Below are 14,052 nucleotides of genomic sequence, written 5' to 3' on the forward strand. Positions count from 1 at the left end.
AAAAACGTCAATAGTATAGTAAGGCATATAACGTCATACGTATAGTAAGGCTTATATTCGCTAAAAATGTCATAGTATAGTAAGGCATAAAAACGTTTTATGCCTTACTATACTATGACGTTTTTTGATGATTTAATGCCTTACTATACTATGACGATTTATGCCTTACTATATTATGACATTTTTTGGCGTTTGAATGCCTTACTATACTATGATGTTTTTTGGCATTTTTATGCCTTACTATACTATGACGTTTTATGCCGTAGTATAGTATGACGTTTTTTGACGTTTTTATGCCTTACTATACTACGACGTTTTTTCGCATTTTTCATGCCTTACTATACTATGACTTTTTTTTAACGATTTTATGCCTTACTATACTATGACGTTTTTTGATGATTTAATGCCTTACTATACTATGACGATTTATGCCTTACTATATTATGACATTTCTTGGCGTTTGAATGCCTTACTATACTATGATGTTTTTTGGCGTTTTTATGCCTTACTATATTATGACGTTTTTTTAGCGATTTTAAGCCTTACTATACTATGACGTTTTATGCCTTACTATACTATGACGTTTTTTGACGATTTCATGCCTTAGTATACTATGACATTTTTTAGTTTTTTTATGCCTTACTATACTATGACGTTTTTTGGCATTTTTATGCCTTACTATACTATGACGTTTTATGCCTTACTATACTATGACGTTTTTTGACGATTTCATGCCTTAGTATACTATGACATTTTTTAGTTTTTTTATGCCTTACTATACTATGACGTTTTTTGGCATTTTTATGCCTTACTATACTATGACGTTTTATGCCTTACTATACTATGACGTTTTTTGATGATTTAATGCCTTACTATACTATGACGATTTATGCCTTTCTATATTATGACATTTTTTGGCGTTTGAATGCCTTACTATACTATGATGTTTTTTGGCATTTTCATGCCTTACTATACTATGACCTTTTTTGGCATTTTTATGCCTTACTATGGTATGATGTTTTTTGAAGACTTTATGCCTTATTCTAATATGATATTTTATACCTTCCTATAATATAAAGTTTTTGCGCGTTTTTATGCCTTACTATACTATGACTTTTTTTTTCTTTTTCTGCCTTACCATACTATGGCGTTTTTATGACTTTTTAAGCCTACATATACTCCATAAATCCAGATCTTACTTGTTAATAAACCCCCTTGATGGCATTAAAAAGTTAGTCTCTTTGTTTTCGAGGGTTGGCAGTGTTATTGCATCCCTACCAATGTGGAAACCAAACCTACACCCTTGCTGCAGATATACTTTTGAATATAATTTTACATAAAACAAGGATATTGGATTTTGTCCCCCTCATTTTAATGGCCATTATGAAGAGGAGGAATGATTACAGTAAGTCAAAAATAGTTTTGGTGTACATATGAGCTAACTACAACTGTGAACATATTCTTTAAACACATTTATTCCTGACAAAATAAGTTACACTACTTTGCTTTCGCAGATTTTCAGACATGCTCACTGTAACTGCTGTGCAGCCAAGCCTTAGGCTGATTTGTCTGGTCTTTGTTACCCCCTGGAGGTAACTGTCAAGTCATCATTGCAATGTTAAATGCATTTAACAGAATTTAAATGTTGTACATACTCTAAATATGTAACTCTTACCTACAATTTGCTTGTAGTCATTATTTAAAAAAATATTTAGATATGTAAATTCTATGTATCATTATATAATACCTCTGAATGTCCACAAATGATTGAATTGCATAGAATTATCACCCAGGACTATTTCCAGAGTCAAACATTGTCTTTTTTGCTGTCTTATAGAAATCGCTGCAATGAACAAAATTTGTTTGTGTATTAAACTGCAACAACAGAGAACTGGACACCAATAATGAAAATGAAATACTAATTTTCCAATAACAAAGAATGAAGAACAACCACCCAAACAGACACTTGATAGTTTTAAATGTATGATTTTTATTAACTGTATGGTCATGCAAAAATCCAGCATCCAACTGAAACTCAAAGAGTATAGACATATGTAGCCCCTTTAGTGTAAGGTTACAATGCAATAAATTTACTTATAAAGGGGTACATACAAGCTAAGGCTTTGACTAATCTTTTATGCATTTTAATGTGAGATAACATCACTTGATTTCAATATCTCAGAAAGAGCCATTTCATAACCTCAAGGATGCAAGTAACATAGATTTCCATTTCTTTATCAAGTAAACAGTGAAAAATTACCAGAAAGTAGACATGCATATTTCTTCCATTTGTAAAACTGCATATATAGTGTTGCTGTTGAAGATTGTGGTTTTCATGATCCTTTTTCAACATTTGTTTTAAGCGTTTCAAGAATCTTTTTGTCCCCTCACTCCAGTCAGGTAATGTTTTAATCTAACATATTTAGACATTTGCCAAAGTATCTGAACTATGCAGTTCATTTTTCAGTTTTTCAAACAATTGGATGTTTAAAACTAAAATGTATATGAAGCAAAACAACAGAAAGCAAGCTACTTCACCTACTGTGATTTGTAGGTAGTTGGTGCCATCTACCCAAAGTAATTCTGTGTAAAGTTTATATTTGGTCTCGTATCCTATATACAACAGCAAAGCTAAAAGTTGATACCCTGTTATATTAAAACGTAATCTATTATTTTACAATGGATCTCAGTGACACTTCAGCTGAAGCAGGGAGTTCACTCTGTAGTACTTCTATAGAACCAAAGACGGGCCATAACAATTTTAATTTTCAAGCAACTGTGAAATAATTACCAATGAACATTAATGTTGAAATTTAATTCTAACTGAATTTATGTGGTTTGTATTGATGTCTCTGAAATTGTGGTGCAATTTTCATAACTCGATTTAAAGTTACTTTTTTTCCCTCATCTTCAATAATTCAGGATCCAGATAAGATGGACTCACAGCTCGTATATGTGTTTTGATGCAACACGCGCTGTACAGCAGCTGGATCACTCAGACTACAAACTGTGCGAACATATTCTCACTTACTTCTAGTACAGACAGTTCAGATTTTACGTGCAAGTTATACAGTTTTCATTGGAACTACTTCACTGTTGAATTTTTAATGCATCAAAAATTAAATGTGTTTTGCCTCCCTTGTCCAGATGTAGAGGCAGAAATCTCAAAACCCAACAAATAAAACCGAAACTATCTGCATGGCTAGATAGCAAAATAGGGGTTATTGAGAAAATGTTTTTAAGAAACACTATTGCATAAATGTGTTGAAGACGGAGCTGGAGAGAGAAAAGTGAGTTAAGTACTACAAAGAAACAACTTGTCTATCAGCTGAAGTCACTGAGAAGCATGAGAAACAAAAGACTGAATTTATGTTTATAATTTAAATGCAGCAATTATACAACAGTGGTTTCCTGCTACAACATGTCAAAATTTCTGCTGTTTAGCTTCGTGTTAGTCAAACAAAACTGCTGATTTCAACTTGATCCAACTGTTTAAATACTTTGGCAAACTGAGTATGCAGGTGTTTGTTCCCTCAGATCAGTTTCCCTCCTTCTAGATAACCTGTTGAGTGTACCTGCATCTTACTCTTTTATTTAAACATTCCCATGACTGTGTGGTAATACACACTCACAATGAAAGAAAAGCATCTTATCAGATTGGTGGCATCAACAGACAACTGGGCCAGTGCCCACAGCACAAACAGAACTACTAAGAGCCATAAAAAACATCACATAGTTTCAGTACTGGTTTTACAACGCATTGTCATCATGGTGCAAAAAGTGGGGCGGGCACAGTTTTCATGGCATGTCAGATATGTCACAGCACTCAGAAAGAAGCACAGGCGGTTGATACAGTAGGACAGGGCTCACATATGATTCACAACATTGTTAAAAATCTGTTTGACTGTGTCAGTGTACGTACATAGACATGATATGTGATGATTTGAAGCTTCGTTGTGGTTTCTGCTTGTAGGTGACCATCAGCAACAGCCTACCTAGTACATGAGATACTACGGAGCAGCATAGCACAGACGTGACGGACGGCAAGCCTCATCCCTCCGCTGGTACAAAGTCACACACTCACAAAGTTTCTACGACACAGTGAAAAAACAGTGCTGCAAAGTTTAACCACTGACACAGAGATATAGTTTGTCCTCCTCAAAGGAAGAATCATTGATCTCATGTGCTTATATGATGTTGTGAATTTCAATATAATTAGCCACAGAAGAGTATTAAGTGTTTTTGCCCCAAGATTTCAGCATTCGGTGTGCATTGATCAGTGTGTAAGGAAATAATGGGCACAGTTAAAACAACAAAAAAAAGGGTTGTGGCAGTCTGAGCTTCCATTCAGTCCAGCCCCTACTTTTTTATAGTTCTGGCTAAAACAACTGATAAAAATATCAACATCAAAACACTAAACAACTACAACATTTACAACAGAAACTGTGACAAAAGGGACCAAGTCCTTTGATTGCCATCAGCGAAGGTCCCACAACCTTTGAGCCGGCATAGCCTCTTCCCATGATGCCTTGTTTTGTCCAATCCCTCAGCTGCATTCCCTTTTTAACATGCTTTTTATAGTGCCAAGACGGACAATATACAAATTTTAAGAACACAATCAAAACAAGAGACAGGCATAAGGGTGACATCATCATCATCATCACACAGTATGGTGCTACTAAGACAGCAATGGGGCTGGTTAGAGAAGGTCACAAGAGTAACATGTGCAGAGTATAAGAGGCAGGAATGATGGAAGTAAAGGGGCAGAGGTAGGGTGAGAGGGAAGGATTCTGGCGAGCGTAACCTGAAGTTGCAGAAAGGTTCACTCCCTCAGAAGAGCGAACACAACAGCATCGAGTCTTAAGTGTCTGTGCAGAAACAGTACAGGCCATTAGATAGTTCAAATAAATCATGCTTCACATCAAAAATACATTAAACCAGATGAAATAAAAGTGAAAAGTTGATGTGAGGGTGTGTCCGTGCTTTCACAATAGGTAGTTCAGAGACGTGAGGAGCTTTAGACTTTGACCGATGGCGCCTCCTAATGTTCTACTCCAAACACTGCAGGGTAGACAGATGGATGCCTTCTGCAACTTCAGGATGAGCTGGCCTGGATGTTGTGTCTAAAGCTCAAGAGAGGCTCAACCCCAAAGGCTGGAGCACAGGGACCTTGAGTGTGCATGTGTGTTTGTGTGTATGCATGTGCATGCATGGTATGTGTTTGTATTTACACCTCGGGACCTCAAAGCAGAAAAAAAAACACCCACACTCTCATGCTTAATTCCCCTCCCTATACCCTGAAAGTACATCATGTTTCCCCTTTTTTTCCCCCAATATAAATATCTATTTATACACAACTCTATTAAATAAAATCCCGCTTTTGATTAAAAATTATTCTTTTTCAACACAAAATACTTTAAAATACATCATCAAGGAGATAAAAATCAATCAGCTTAATAACACATAATACAAAAAGACAAAATAAAAATAAAGGTCCCTTCAGTAACATATCACATGGTCTAAACCCCTTTGAAACATTGTGTACAGGTGCTCAAACCTGACACTTAAAATGGGTGTTAAATTCTGATATTAAGTAGATATTACTTGCTCCCATTCACCCCACCTACACATACCTATTAACTGTAAAACAAACAATACTTCTATTAAAGTAGACATTCTGCTGCTCTCTTTTTCTTGTTTTCCACATATTATACCACCCAACCCCAACTCGCTGTGTATGTGAAGTCTACTTGTTTTTCTGTTGTTGTATGTATGTATGTATATATCTCTCTTTACTTTTTTTTAAAAACATGTTAATACTTTTCCAGACAGGAGACAAAACAAAGATGGGGAAATAAAGGCCATGGGAGAAAAGGACCAGGACAGCACCACCCCTGTGTTGCCACCAGAAGCATGCACCACCTGCAAGAAGGGGCTGACATCGGCCGGGCCCCAACATCATCTAGCTAGGGTTGGACTGGATTGGTGTTGGTCGGTCATTCAGTCAAGCTTTTGATATATGCTTTTTTTTTGTTTGTTTTTTTTTTTTGCTTTGTTTTTTTTATTGTAATTTAATTTCCCCTCTTTTGTGTTTTTACAGCTTTCCAAGCAGCCTCTTCCCGTCCAGGATCCAGGTACCAATCCGTCCACGGAGAATAAATGCTCCAAAGAGCTTTAGAGTTCAGGCAAAGCTGGAGAAGGAAGAATAGATTGGTTAGTGTGTAGACTGTAAAGAGGGCGAGTTCACCCAAATGAAAAACTTATATCCTAACTTAGACTTGATGGTACGCAGCATTGCAGATAATTTTGAATTTGTCCAGGATTTGACAACGAAGACTGTGTAAATTGCTGGTTTCAGCCTGACGAGTGTCCCCTGTTCATGAAGAGGTGGGTTTTTGATCATTAGTATAGTCAGTGCCCCCAATCTGCAATACAAGGCTGCTCTGCTATTGGAAATCAGCAGACTAAAACATAACAAGGATATTTAACACACAGACATAAAGCAAATAAGCATGTGTTGCAAAATGTTGAACTCTTCCTTTACATAACGGTAAATGAATCAGTGTGTTTGTCTTTTACGAGCTTTTCTTAAATCCTTCCATTTCCCTTCAAACTGGATTTCAAATGATGTTCAGAAAATTAATCTGAAGTGAAGCATAAAATCATGATCTACTGTAGCATGTTTGTGGAAAATTTGTCTTTTTGTTACAGATTGCCGATATTCCCTGTTTCACCTCCAGTGAACTTGAGAGATGTCTGTTGTCTCAGTTTTAAGGCCGACACTCACTCTTCAGGAAAAGCCCTGGAGCAGGGACGAACCCAGCAGGGAGGACGGGGAAATAACAATAAAGCTTGTTGCTTCAAGGCTACAAGCTGTGTGTTATGATTTTAAAAAATATTACACAATAAAAACCTTCAGAAGAGCCAAGTGACCTGTGCAGAGGTTTTTTAAAGTCAGCCATAATCCTTGCATGCAGCATAAAACTGTTATTGCACCCTCCAGTCTCTCATCATGGTGACATGTTTTCACCTTACCTGGGCCTGAGTTGTCGGTTCACTGCAGGGGTGCAGCCGGTGCTCCTGAGCAGTGGAAGTGCACATTGAGCCATTTGGCGTCGCGGCGATGCCACACGCGCGTCTCCTCTGACTGGCAGGAGCGCGGCCGGCCCTGGCTGTCGATGTACTGCGTCAGGCGGATGTAGGCGATGCAGGCAGCGTCCTCACCAATCAGATGGACGTGGGGGTTGAGTATGGTGGTGTGCACTGGCTTACTGTTTTTACTCAGCACTGTGGGGATGGAAATGTGCAAGTCAGCAGTTTGTAAATGGAAATGTCAATTGTCAATGTGCAGCTAAGTAACCTGATTTGAGAGCATTTAGCATGTTTTAGCTGCCATAGGCAACATGAGTTGGCTGCTTCAAATGGCAGGAGGAGCTAATGTGAATAAAATCACATTATAGATGTCCCCATTATCATTTTACACATTTTCCGAAAATCCAGCATGACATTAGGTAAGTTTGGAAAAACTTGAATCTCTACTTGAACCAAGTTCTGTATTAAACTTCAAATTACATATGTGTAGAGGTGGACAGAGATTAACATCTATACCAAAAACTTCTAAAGGGATGAAATGATTAGTTGATTAATCAAGATTAAACAGATTTGATAGTAATTTTTCGTTTTCCTAATTCACTGACCAGAGCTTCTCAAAAGTGATTATTTGATTGGAAAGAAACACTGAGCATAAACAGGAACTGTTGTGTAAGAAAAGTCAACAAAGCACAGAACCTTTCATTTGTGCAAAACTGCAGTACCATCCTCAGGTGTCACTGGATGCTCCGTTCAACCATTTCATCATTTAGTTTGGCATTAATCTGGATTTCCCCCTATAATTTGTCTTAATGAGGATTTTACATGTTTCTTTATATTTTATTATTACACAACACTGACTGATCAAAGTGTCTCTATCAATTGAGAACTAAATTGACTACGAGACTGAAACTGCACTTACGATTCTCAAAGTAGAACTTGTGAAAGTCCATCCCCTCCACCAGGTTTCCAAGAGCTTCTGGCTCAAAAGAAGTCAGTCCAGGGTCACAGATTCTCCTGTCAGAAGAAAACACAACCATAAATAAACATTTGCTTTATCTGTTACTGATTCTGAATTTACCCTGCAAGTGAAGAGCCTGTGAAGAATAATGAAGGCTAAATGATGCAGGACAGATGACATGGCATTTGAAGCTCTGAGATAATGGAACATTTTCAAGTAATGTGTGTATTTAACAAGAATTAAAGATTGTCATTGTGTTAGAGGTGAGAAAATGTTTTCAACAAGACAGAAAACTGAACACGGAGAAGTGTGTTTGAGTTGCATATTCAAACTTACGTGTAAGCCTCAAAATCCCCATTGTTGATAGCTTCAATCAACTGCTCTGTCATCTTTATTATCTCCTGTTTACGAGCTGGAAACAGTGAGATCGAAAGATAAGAGAGGGGAGGAGGGGGAAGACAACCAGAAGAGGTTAAAGACAGTCAGAAATCATCTGAATTTTGAACATTCAAGTACCGCTCCAGATGCTTTCACCGACTCTCACTGCCTTACAAGCTCGAAAACCTCTGACATTTGAAATAGGCTCATCACATGGGTGGCACCTCTGGTAATAATGACAGTGACATTTGAAGTCAGCCTGTACAAAACACACCACACCACACACTCTGCTCTCCATGTGACATCCAGTGAGTCCTTGAATGTCTCAAACTAAGAGCTTTCACTGCACACACACAAACCCACACCAATAAAATCCACCATTAGAGAAATCCAGTTTTTTAAATTTATATATATACACCACCAAATTACACCGGAAATTATGAGAGTGAGGCACAAAAGTCAAGAAAATGGGTGTACACTACACCAGAAAAGCACAAACTGCAAACACAACAGGGTTTATTTCCAGATAATATGCTGTAAAATACTTTTTTTCACTAACATGCAGCTACTGAAGCCTGGAAAGCCTTCACACCTGCATGTAACTTTTCACAGAGCCTTAAAAAGAAGCCAGTGTGATTCCCTAAGTCCTCAGACCGTCTGCCATCAAGTGGCACACAAAAACCGTATAAACACTGCTTCAGGAGCTTTTGCACAAGCACTCCCCCAACCTGCCTGGCACTTACTCTGCTGCAGGTTGCCGCTGCTGCCTGTGAGAGGTGACAGAGCCGACTCTGGTTCAGGACAAGAGCTCTGAGCTGGACTGGTCTGAGCTACAGGAACTCTGGGGCTGCTAGGAGCCTCCTGCAGGGGACCAGCTGCAGGCCGGTACAGTCATCCCAGTGAAATAAAGTTATGTTTAGCAAAGCTCAGAAGCCATGTATACAACTATTTACATGGCATTTAACATTATTTATCCTGCAAACAGTATATCAAGCAGTCATTATAGGAAATTAGAATCAAGACACTCAGTGTTAGATGACCTCCAGAGAGTACAGAAGAGGAGCAGTAATATGCAACCAGGCCTGGACGCCAGTAGATGGCAGCATAGGAGAGCAGAGGGGAACTAGTGCAGTCAGTTGGTGGGAAGAGTGGAAGTGAAGAGGTCAAAATTATTGCTGAAGGTCTGGTGTTGGGTATAGAAGGAAAGGTCAGAGCTGAGAGTTAAACCAGGTAAAATACTGCCAACTTACAGATGGGTGCTGGGCAATGAGGAGACACGGTTGGGGTCCCTTCCTCAGTAGTGCTGCACTGGCTTAACACTGCACTGTCTGTACTAGTAGACTCACTGACAGCCACTGCCCCCATCACAAGACAAACACACAATTACAAACAGATGTACATGGGCAGAGAGCCTGAGATATGTTTATCTATAATATTTGGAATAATTAATCGTTTTAAAGCCAAAAAAATATGAAAAATCAAATGTCCATCACAAGTTCCCAGAGCCCAAGGTGATATCTTCAAATTGCTTGTTTTGTCTGACCAAAATCTAAAGCTATTTGATTTTCATTCACATAAAAACAAAAGCGGCAAATCATCATATCTGACAAGCTGGAACCAGTGAATACTTGATATATTTGCTTCATAAAACTTGTAGGTGCTGCCGCTATGTGACACTCTGGTCACTTGCTTCTCTGTAACTCTACACGCCAACCCTGTGCTTCATCTTAGAAACCCTGATGCTACACATGGAGGAGCTGAGGCATCCTATCAGTGAGAGTTTGTATTTGAAAGAAAAAGAGAGAAGTTACATTAAATTCATTTAACTTTCATCCAGAGCAACGTCAGCTAAGTGCATTCAGCCTCAGAAAGACAGAAGAGAGAACAGGAACAACAGCCCCTCGATTGCATGTCAGTGATGATCCACTATAAGACTGAGTGCTGGTAAACCCAGGGAAAGCTGCTCAAGTAACTGGATTAACTCTTTTCTGGAAAGCTGAAGGTAGCTCTGTCCTACTTCATTCAACTGAAAACAGTGAAGTGTCACCACCCGAGCTGCAGACGACTAATTAAAGGCTTAAGTGGTGTGTGATGCTGGCATACACGCCAACGCACACCAACAATCAAAATGAGGCTGAGGTATCCACATAAGGTTGGCAATGGTGAGTGTTAGATGTGTCATACTCAAGAGATCCTGTATTTGAGCCTTTGCAGATCATCACATTCTGCTGAGTTTCTCCCACAGATCCTTGAGGCTCTGGAGCAACTGAACAGGATGGGAAAACTAACACTACACCACCATGTTGTTACTTTGTACAGAGACAACAGAAAGCAGCACTGTATTTTCCCCCATAGATGCACAATGTTTATGTAAAACTGTTTATGTCACATTTGTCTTCCCTGTGATGCTCGCAGGCATCTGTGGTCTAACTAGTAAACTTACTGGACTTAACAGTTGACAGTTACCTGAAACCTCTACCCAGTAAACATGCATTACCTCATGTATAAAGTGAAGAAATTCAGTATGAGCTCTATGATAATATTTTTTCTATCTGATCTGCAGATACAAAGTGAACAAAAAGAGGCATGCGGAGTAGGTGAAAGTTTGACAAGTACCTTTCCTACCTTTCATGTCCTCCTCTTCTGTGTTATTACAGCTCTCTGTGGAGCCCTGTCAAACAGAGAGGGATGAGACAAAAAAAAGGAGAGATGGATAGAGGAGCAGGTGGAACGAGAGAACGATAGATAAAGGGAGAAAAGAGAAATAGCAAATCACTTTTTTTAAATTGTGTAAGTGAGATGGGATTGGGAAGCTTAGGCCATATGGACACATAGACAACCTGACAGACAGATGGACGGGTGGACAACTCCCTCCCAGGAGCACAAACCAGCCAGGACAGCAGCGAGGGGAAGCGCAGAGAGCCACACACATCAAAGCAATAAAGTGTGTGAGCAATTTGAAATCCTGTTGCTAATTTAAACAGGAAGTATGCAAGTGCAGGTCAGCGTGTAACTGCTCCTCAAGAGTAAGCAAGCCGGTGTGGCAAAGTATTTGTCAGAGAAGTGTCAATGTAAAGAAAATTGTGTAACAGCATGAGCATTTCATAGTGATGCAAATCGAGTGGTTGCTGGTTCTCTTTTAGTAAAAAGCCTTACATGAGTATTTGAAGATATAGTGCCTGTGCTGCTGTTAAAGACAGTGTAGGATTTTCTCTTTTATATAAATCTGAAATCAACTTTGATGCTGTGTGAATCCTGAAGGGAACCACTGGAATAATTAGATACTTTGACTGTTTAATCAACATCAATTCAGAGTTTCTAGGTTTCTCGCGACCTTGGTTCAGTCTTAGAGATCTTAGATTCAGTCTTAATTTAGTTAAAGGTTGCGTTCCTTGATCCATGTGGATATGTCTTAGGTACAAGCTGAGAACCATGGTGAGAGCATATGGTTATCTGGAGGGAACAATAGGTATAGTTGGCCGTCATCTGCGTAGCAGTGATATGAGAAGCCTTGCAAATGGATAATTGGACCAAACAAGGTGGTGTATATTGCAAAGGGAAGGGGCCCCAGTACTGAACCTTGGGACACCCCTGTGGGGAGGGGATGTGATAAGGATGTTTGTCCTTGCCATGACACATTTAAGGAGCACCCCGTGAGATAGGATTCAAAGCAAGAAAGCGCTTTTCCCAAATACAGATAGCAGGATGCACTGGTTCACCATGTCAAAGGCTGCTGATTGGTCCAGCAAGATAAGAGGACTGGGCTGCGGCTCTAGCTTCCCTTAGGGCTTCTGTCACAGACAACAGAGCTGTTTCAGTGGAGTGGCCACTCGTACAAGCTGCAAAACTTTTAAGCAACAGGGTTGAAATTAGCTCAAAGTTTGTAATGTAAAAAGGTATTTTCACAACTCTTGCATTCAAGCATTAATTCATCATTTAAAGACAGAATAAGGAAATACAATCATTAACTGGCAAAGTTATTTTTTCGAATAATTTGTAATTTATTAATTGAAGACAATAATAATAATAATACAATGAAAGTCTATATTTATTCCAGTGGTTACATTATGGTGCACCTTCACAGTGATTTAAATGTCAGCAACCCTCAACATAAGCAGGCGCTGTAGTGATCTGCTTCCAGAATTGAGATTTGGAGTTCACAGGATTCGACTCTCTCTGTGAAATCATCTCTAGTATTCAGGAGGCAAGATAATGACACATGCTGACAGAAGCCAGCTTACATTAGGTGCACAAGTATAAACAGTTAAATTTTTTTTTTTCCAAGACAGTGATGTATGAAGTATATCTAGAGAAAATCCCGCACGAGTTACCTGCACGTGTTAGTAGTGGCTGGTGGCTAGTGGTGGCAGAAGGAGCAGCTTACCTTGGTGCCATCAGCTGGGTTGTGTACAACAGTTGTCTGGGCTTCCTGGGGGGAGGTAGGAGACACTTTACCATGCAGGGATGGGACGGGTGGAGGGGGGGAGGGCACCAGGGAAGATGCCAGGAAATATCAACATATTCCATGACCACAAACATAGACACGTGTGCGCACACCAAAACAAAGCACAGGAGCCACAAGAGGCTGTGGAGCATTTATGGCGATTAAATAGATGACTGTAGATGTCAAGGCACTCAGTGTGAGTCTGTTCCCCATTCAGCACTGTGGTCTAAAGAATCATTTTTGAGTCTTCAAAACTGCACGAAAACAGCCATGAACACAGCTAAACGAATATTCACCAGCCCAGGGCCAGGACTGAGGAGGAGGAGTCACTGGAGGTTTATGGAAGTGTGAGTGTTGGTGCTGATGGCATTTTCATGTCACCTGGAAGTTATCGTATTTACCAGGTACAACATATAACTTTACTTCACTTCAATAACGGAGTTACAACTGAGAAGCTCTGATATATAAAATTTGGCATTAAATAATTTCGGAATTAGATTTCAATCTTTCCATCCTCCATGGTGTAAACGCTGCATTAAGCGACATGGCGACTGTGTGTTTGTATAGCCACTCCTCATCCTCAACCTTGACCCTGCCACAGAAGCATTCAGCACAACGCAATTCAAGAGCTCCAAGTACAACACTGTCTGGAAAACCAACCCACACTATAGTGGATTAGTCAGTCACACACTCAGGCTCCTGATCCCAATCAACACTGGACCCAACATCCAGAAACTACAAACTTAGAACATGCAGCCCCGTCGATGACACACTGGATTATGGTTAATTAAAGTATTTTTGGGGTATTTTCAGCCTTGATTACAGACAGTGGAGACACGACAGGACGTTGTTGTTCATGGACTTAACCCCTGAGCTACAGGCTGCCTGACTTTGGGAAATTTAGACTGGAAAATTTTACCCAGTCTGAGGAAATGTTTTACTTAGCTCAATGCCTGGCTCTCAATTTGGCAAGTTTGGTGTGTAGCTCATAAGCTTTTGCTGGAGTGCAGAATTCAGCACTGGCATGATGTAGAAAGTAATCGGTGCCATGTAGAAGTTCTTGCATAGAGTTAGATGAGAAGATTGATACCACTATCATGTCTGCACAGTATATTTGTAGCTACTGACAGTGGCCAGTTAGCTTAGTTTAACACAAAGACTGAAGGGGGTGGGGGGGTGG

General features: G+C 39.5%; 1 protein-coding gene across 24 annotated transcripts in view; it reads right to left on the bottom strand.

Moving 5' to 3' along the window:
• Nucleotides 1-5,984: 5,984 nt before the first annotated feature.
• The window catches only part of LOC111227433 (calcium/calmodulin-dependent protein kinase type II subunit gamma), a 62,037-nt gene continuing 53,969 nt past the window's right edge, over nt 5,985-14,052 (bottom strand). For 6 of the 24 annotated variants that reach the window (XM_022752913.1, XM_022752907.1, XM_022752910.1 and 3 more), the window contains 8 exons: nt 12,813-12,857; nt 11,045-11,099; nt 9,679-9,783; nt 9,172-9,303; nt 8,387-8,462; nt 8,012-8,106; nt 7,036-7,287; nt 6,109-6,191 (listed from right to left, as the gene is read on the bottom strand). In XM_022752913.1, the coding sequence (XP_022608634.1) occupies nt 7,055-7,287; nt 8,012-8,106; nt 8,387-8,462; nt 9,172-9,303; nt 9,679-9,783; nt 11,045-11,099; nt 12,813-12,857 (741 nt within the window). In that variant the 3' untranslated portion in view covers nt 6,109-6,191; nt 7,036-7,054. Of the gene's footprint in view, nt 6,192-7,035; nt 7,288-8,011; nt 8,107-8,386; nt 8,463-9,171; nt 9,304-9,678; nt 9,784-11,044; nt 11,100-12,812; nt 12,858-14,052 lie in introns of all 24 variants that reach the window. The other 18 variants (XM_022752925.1, XM_022752920.1, XM_022752924.1 and 15 more) reach the window with 8 other exon arrangements.

Source organism: Seriola dumerili, unplaced genomic scaffold, assembly GCF_002260705.1.
Source record: "Seriola dumerili isolate Sdu_G_001 unplaced genomic scaffold, Sdu_1.0 BDQW01000187.1, whole genome shotgun sequence".
NCBI lineage: Eukaryota > Metazoa > Chordata > Actinopteri > Carangiformes > Carangidae > Seriola > Seriola dumerili.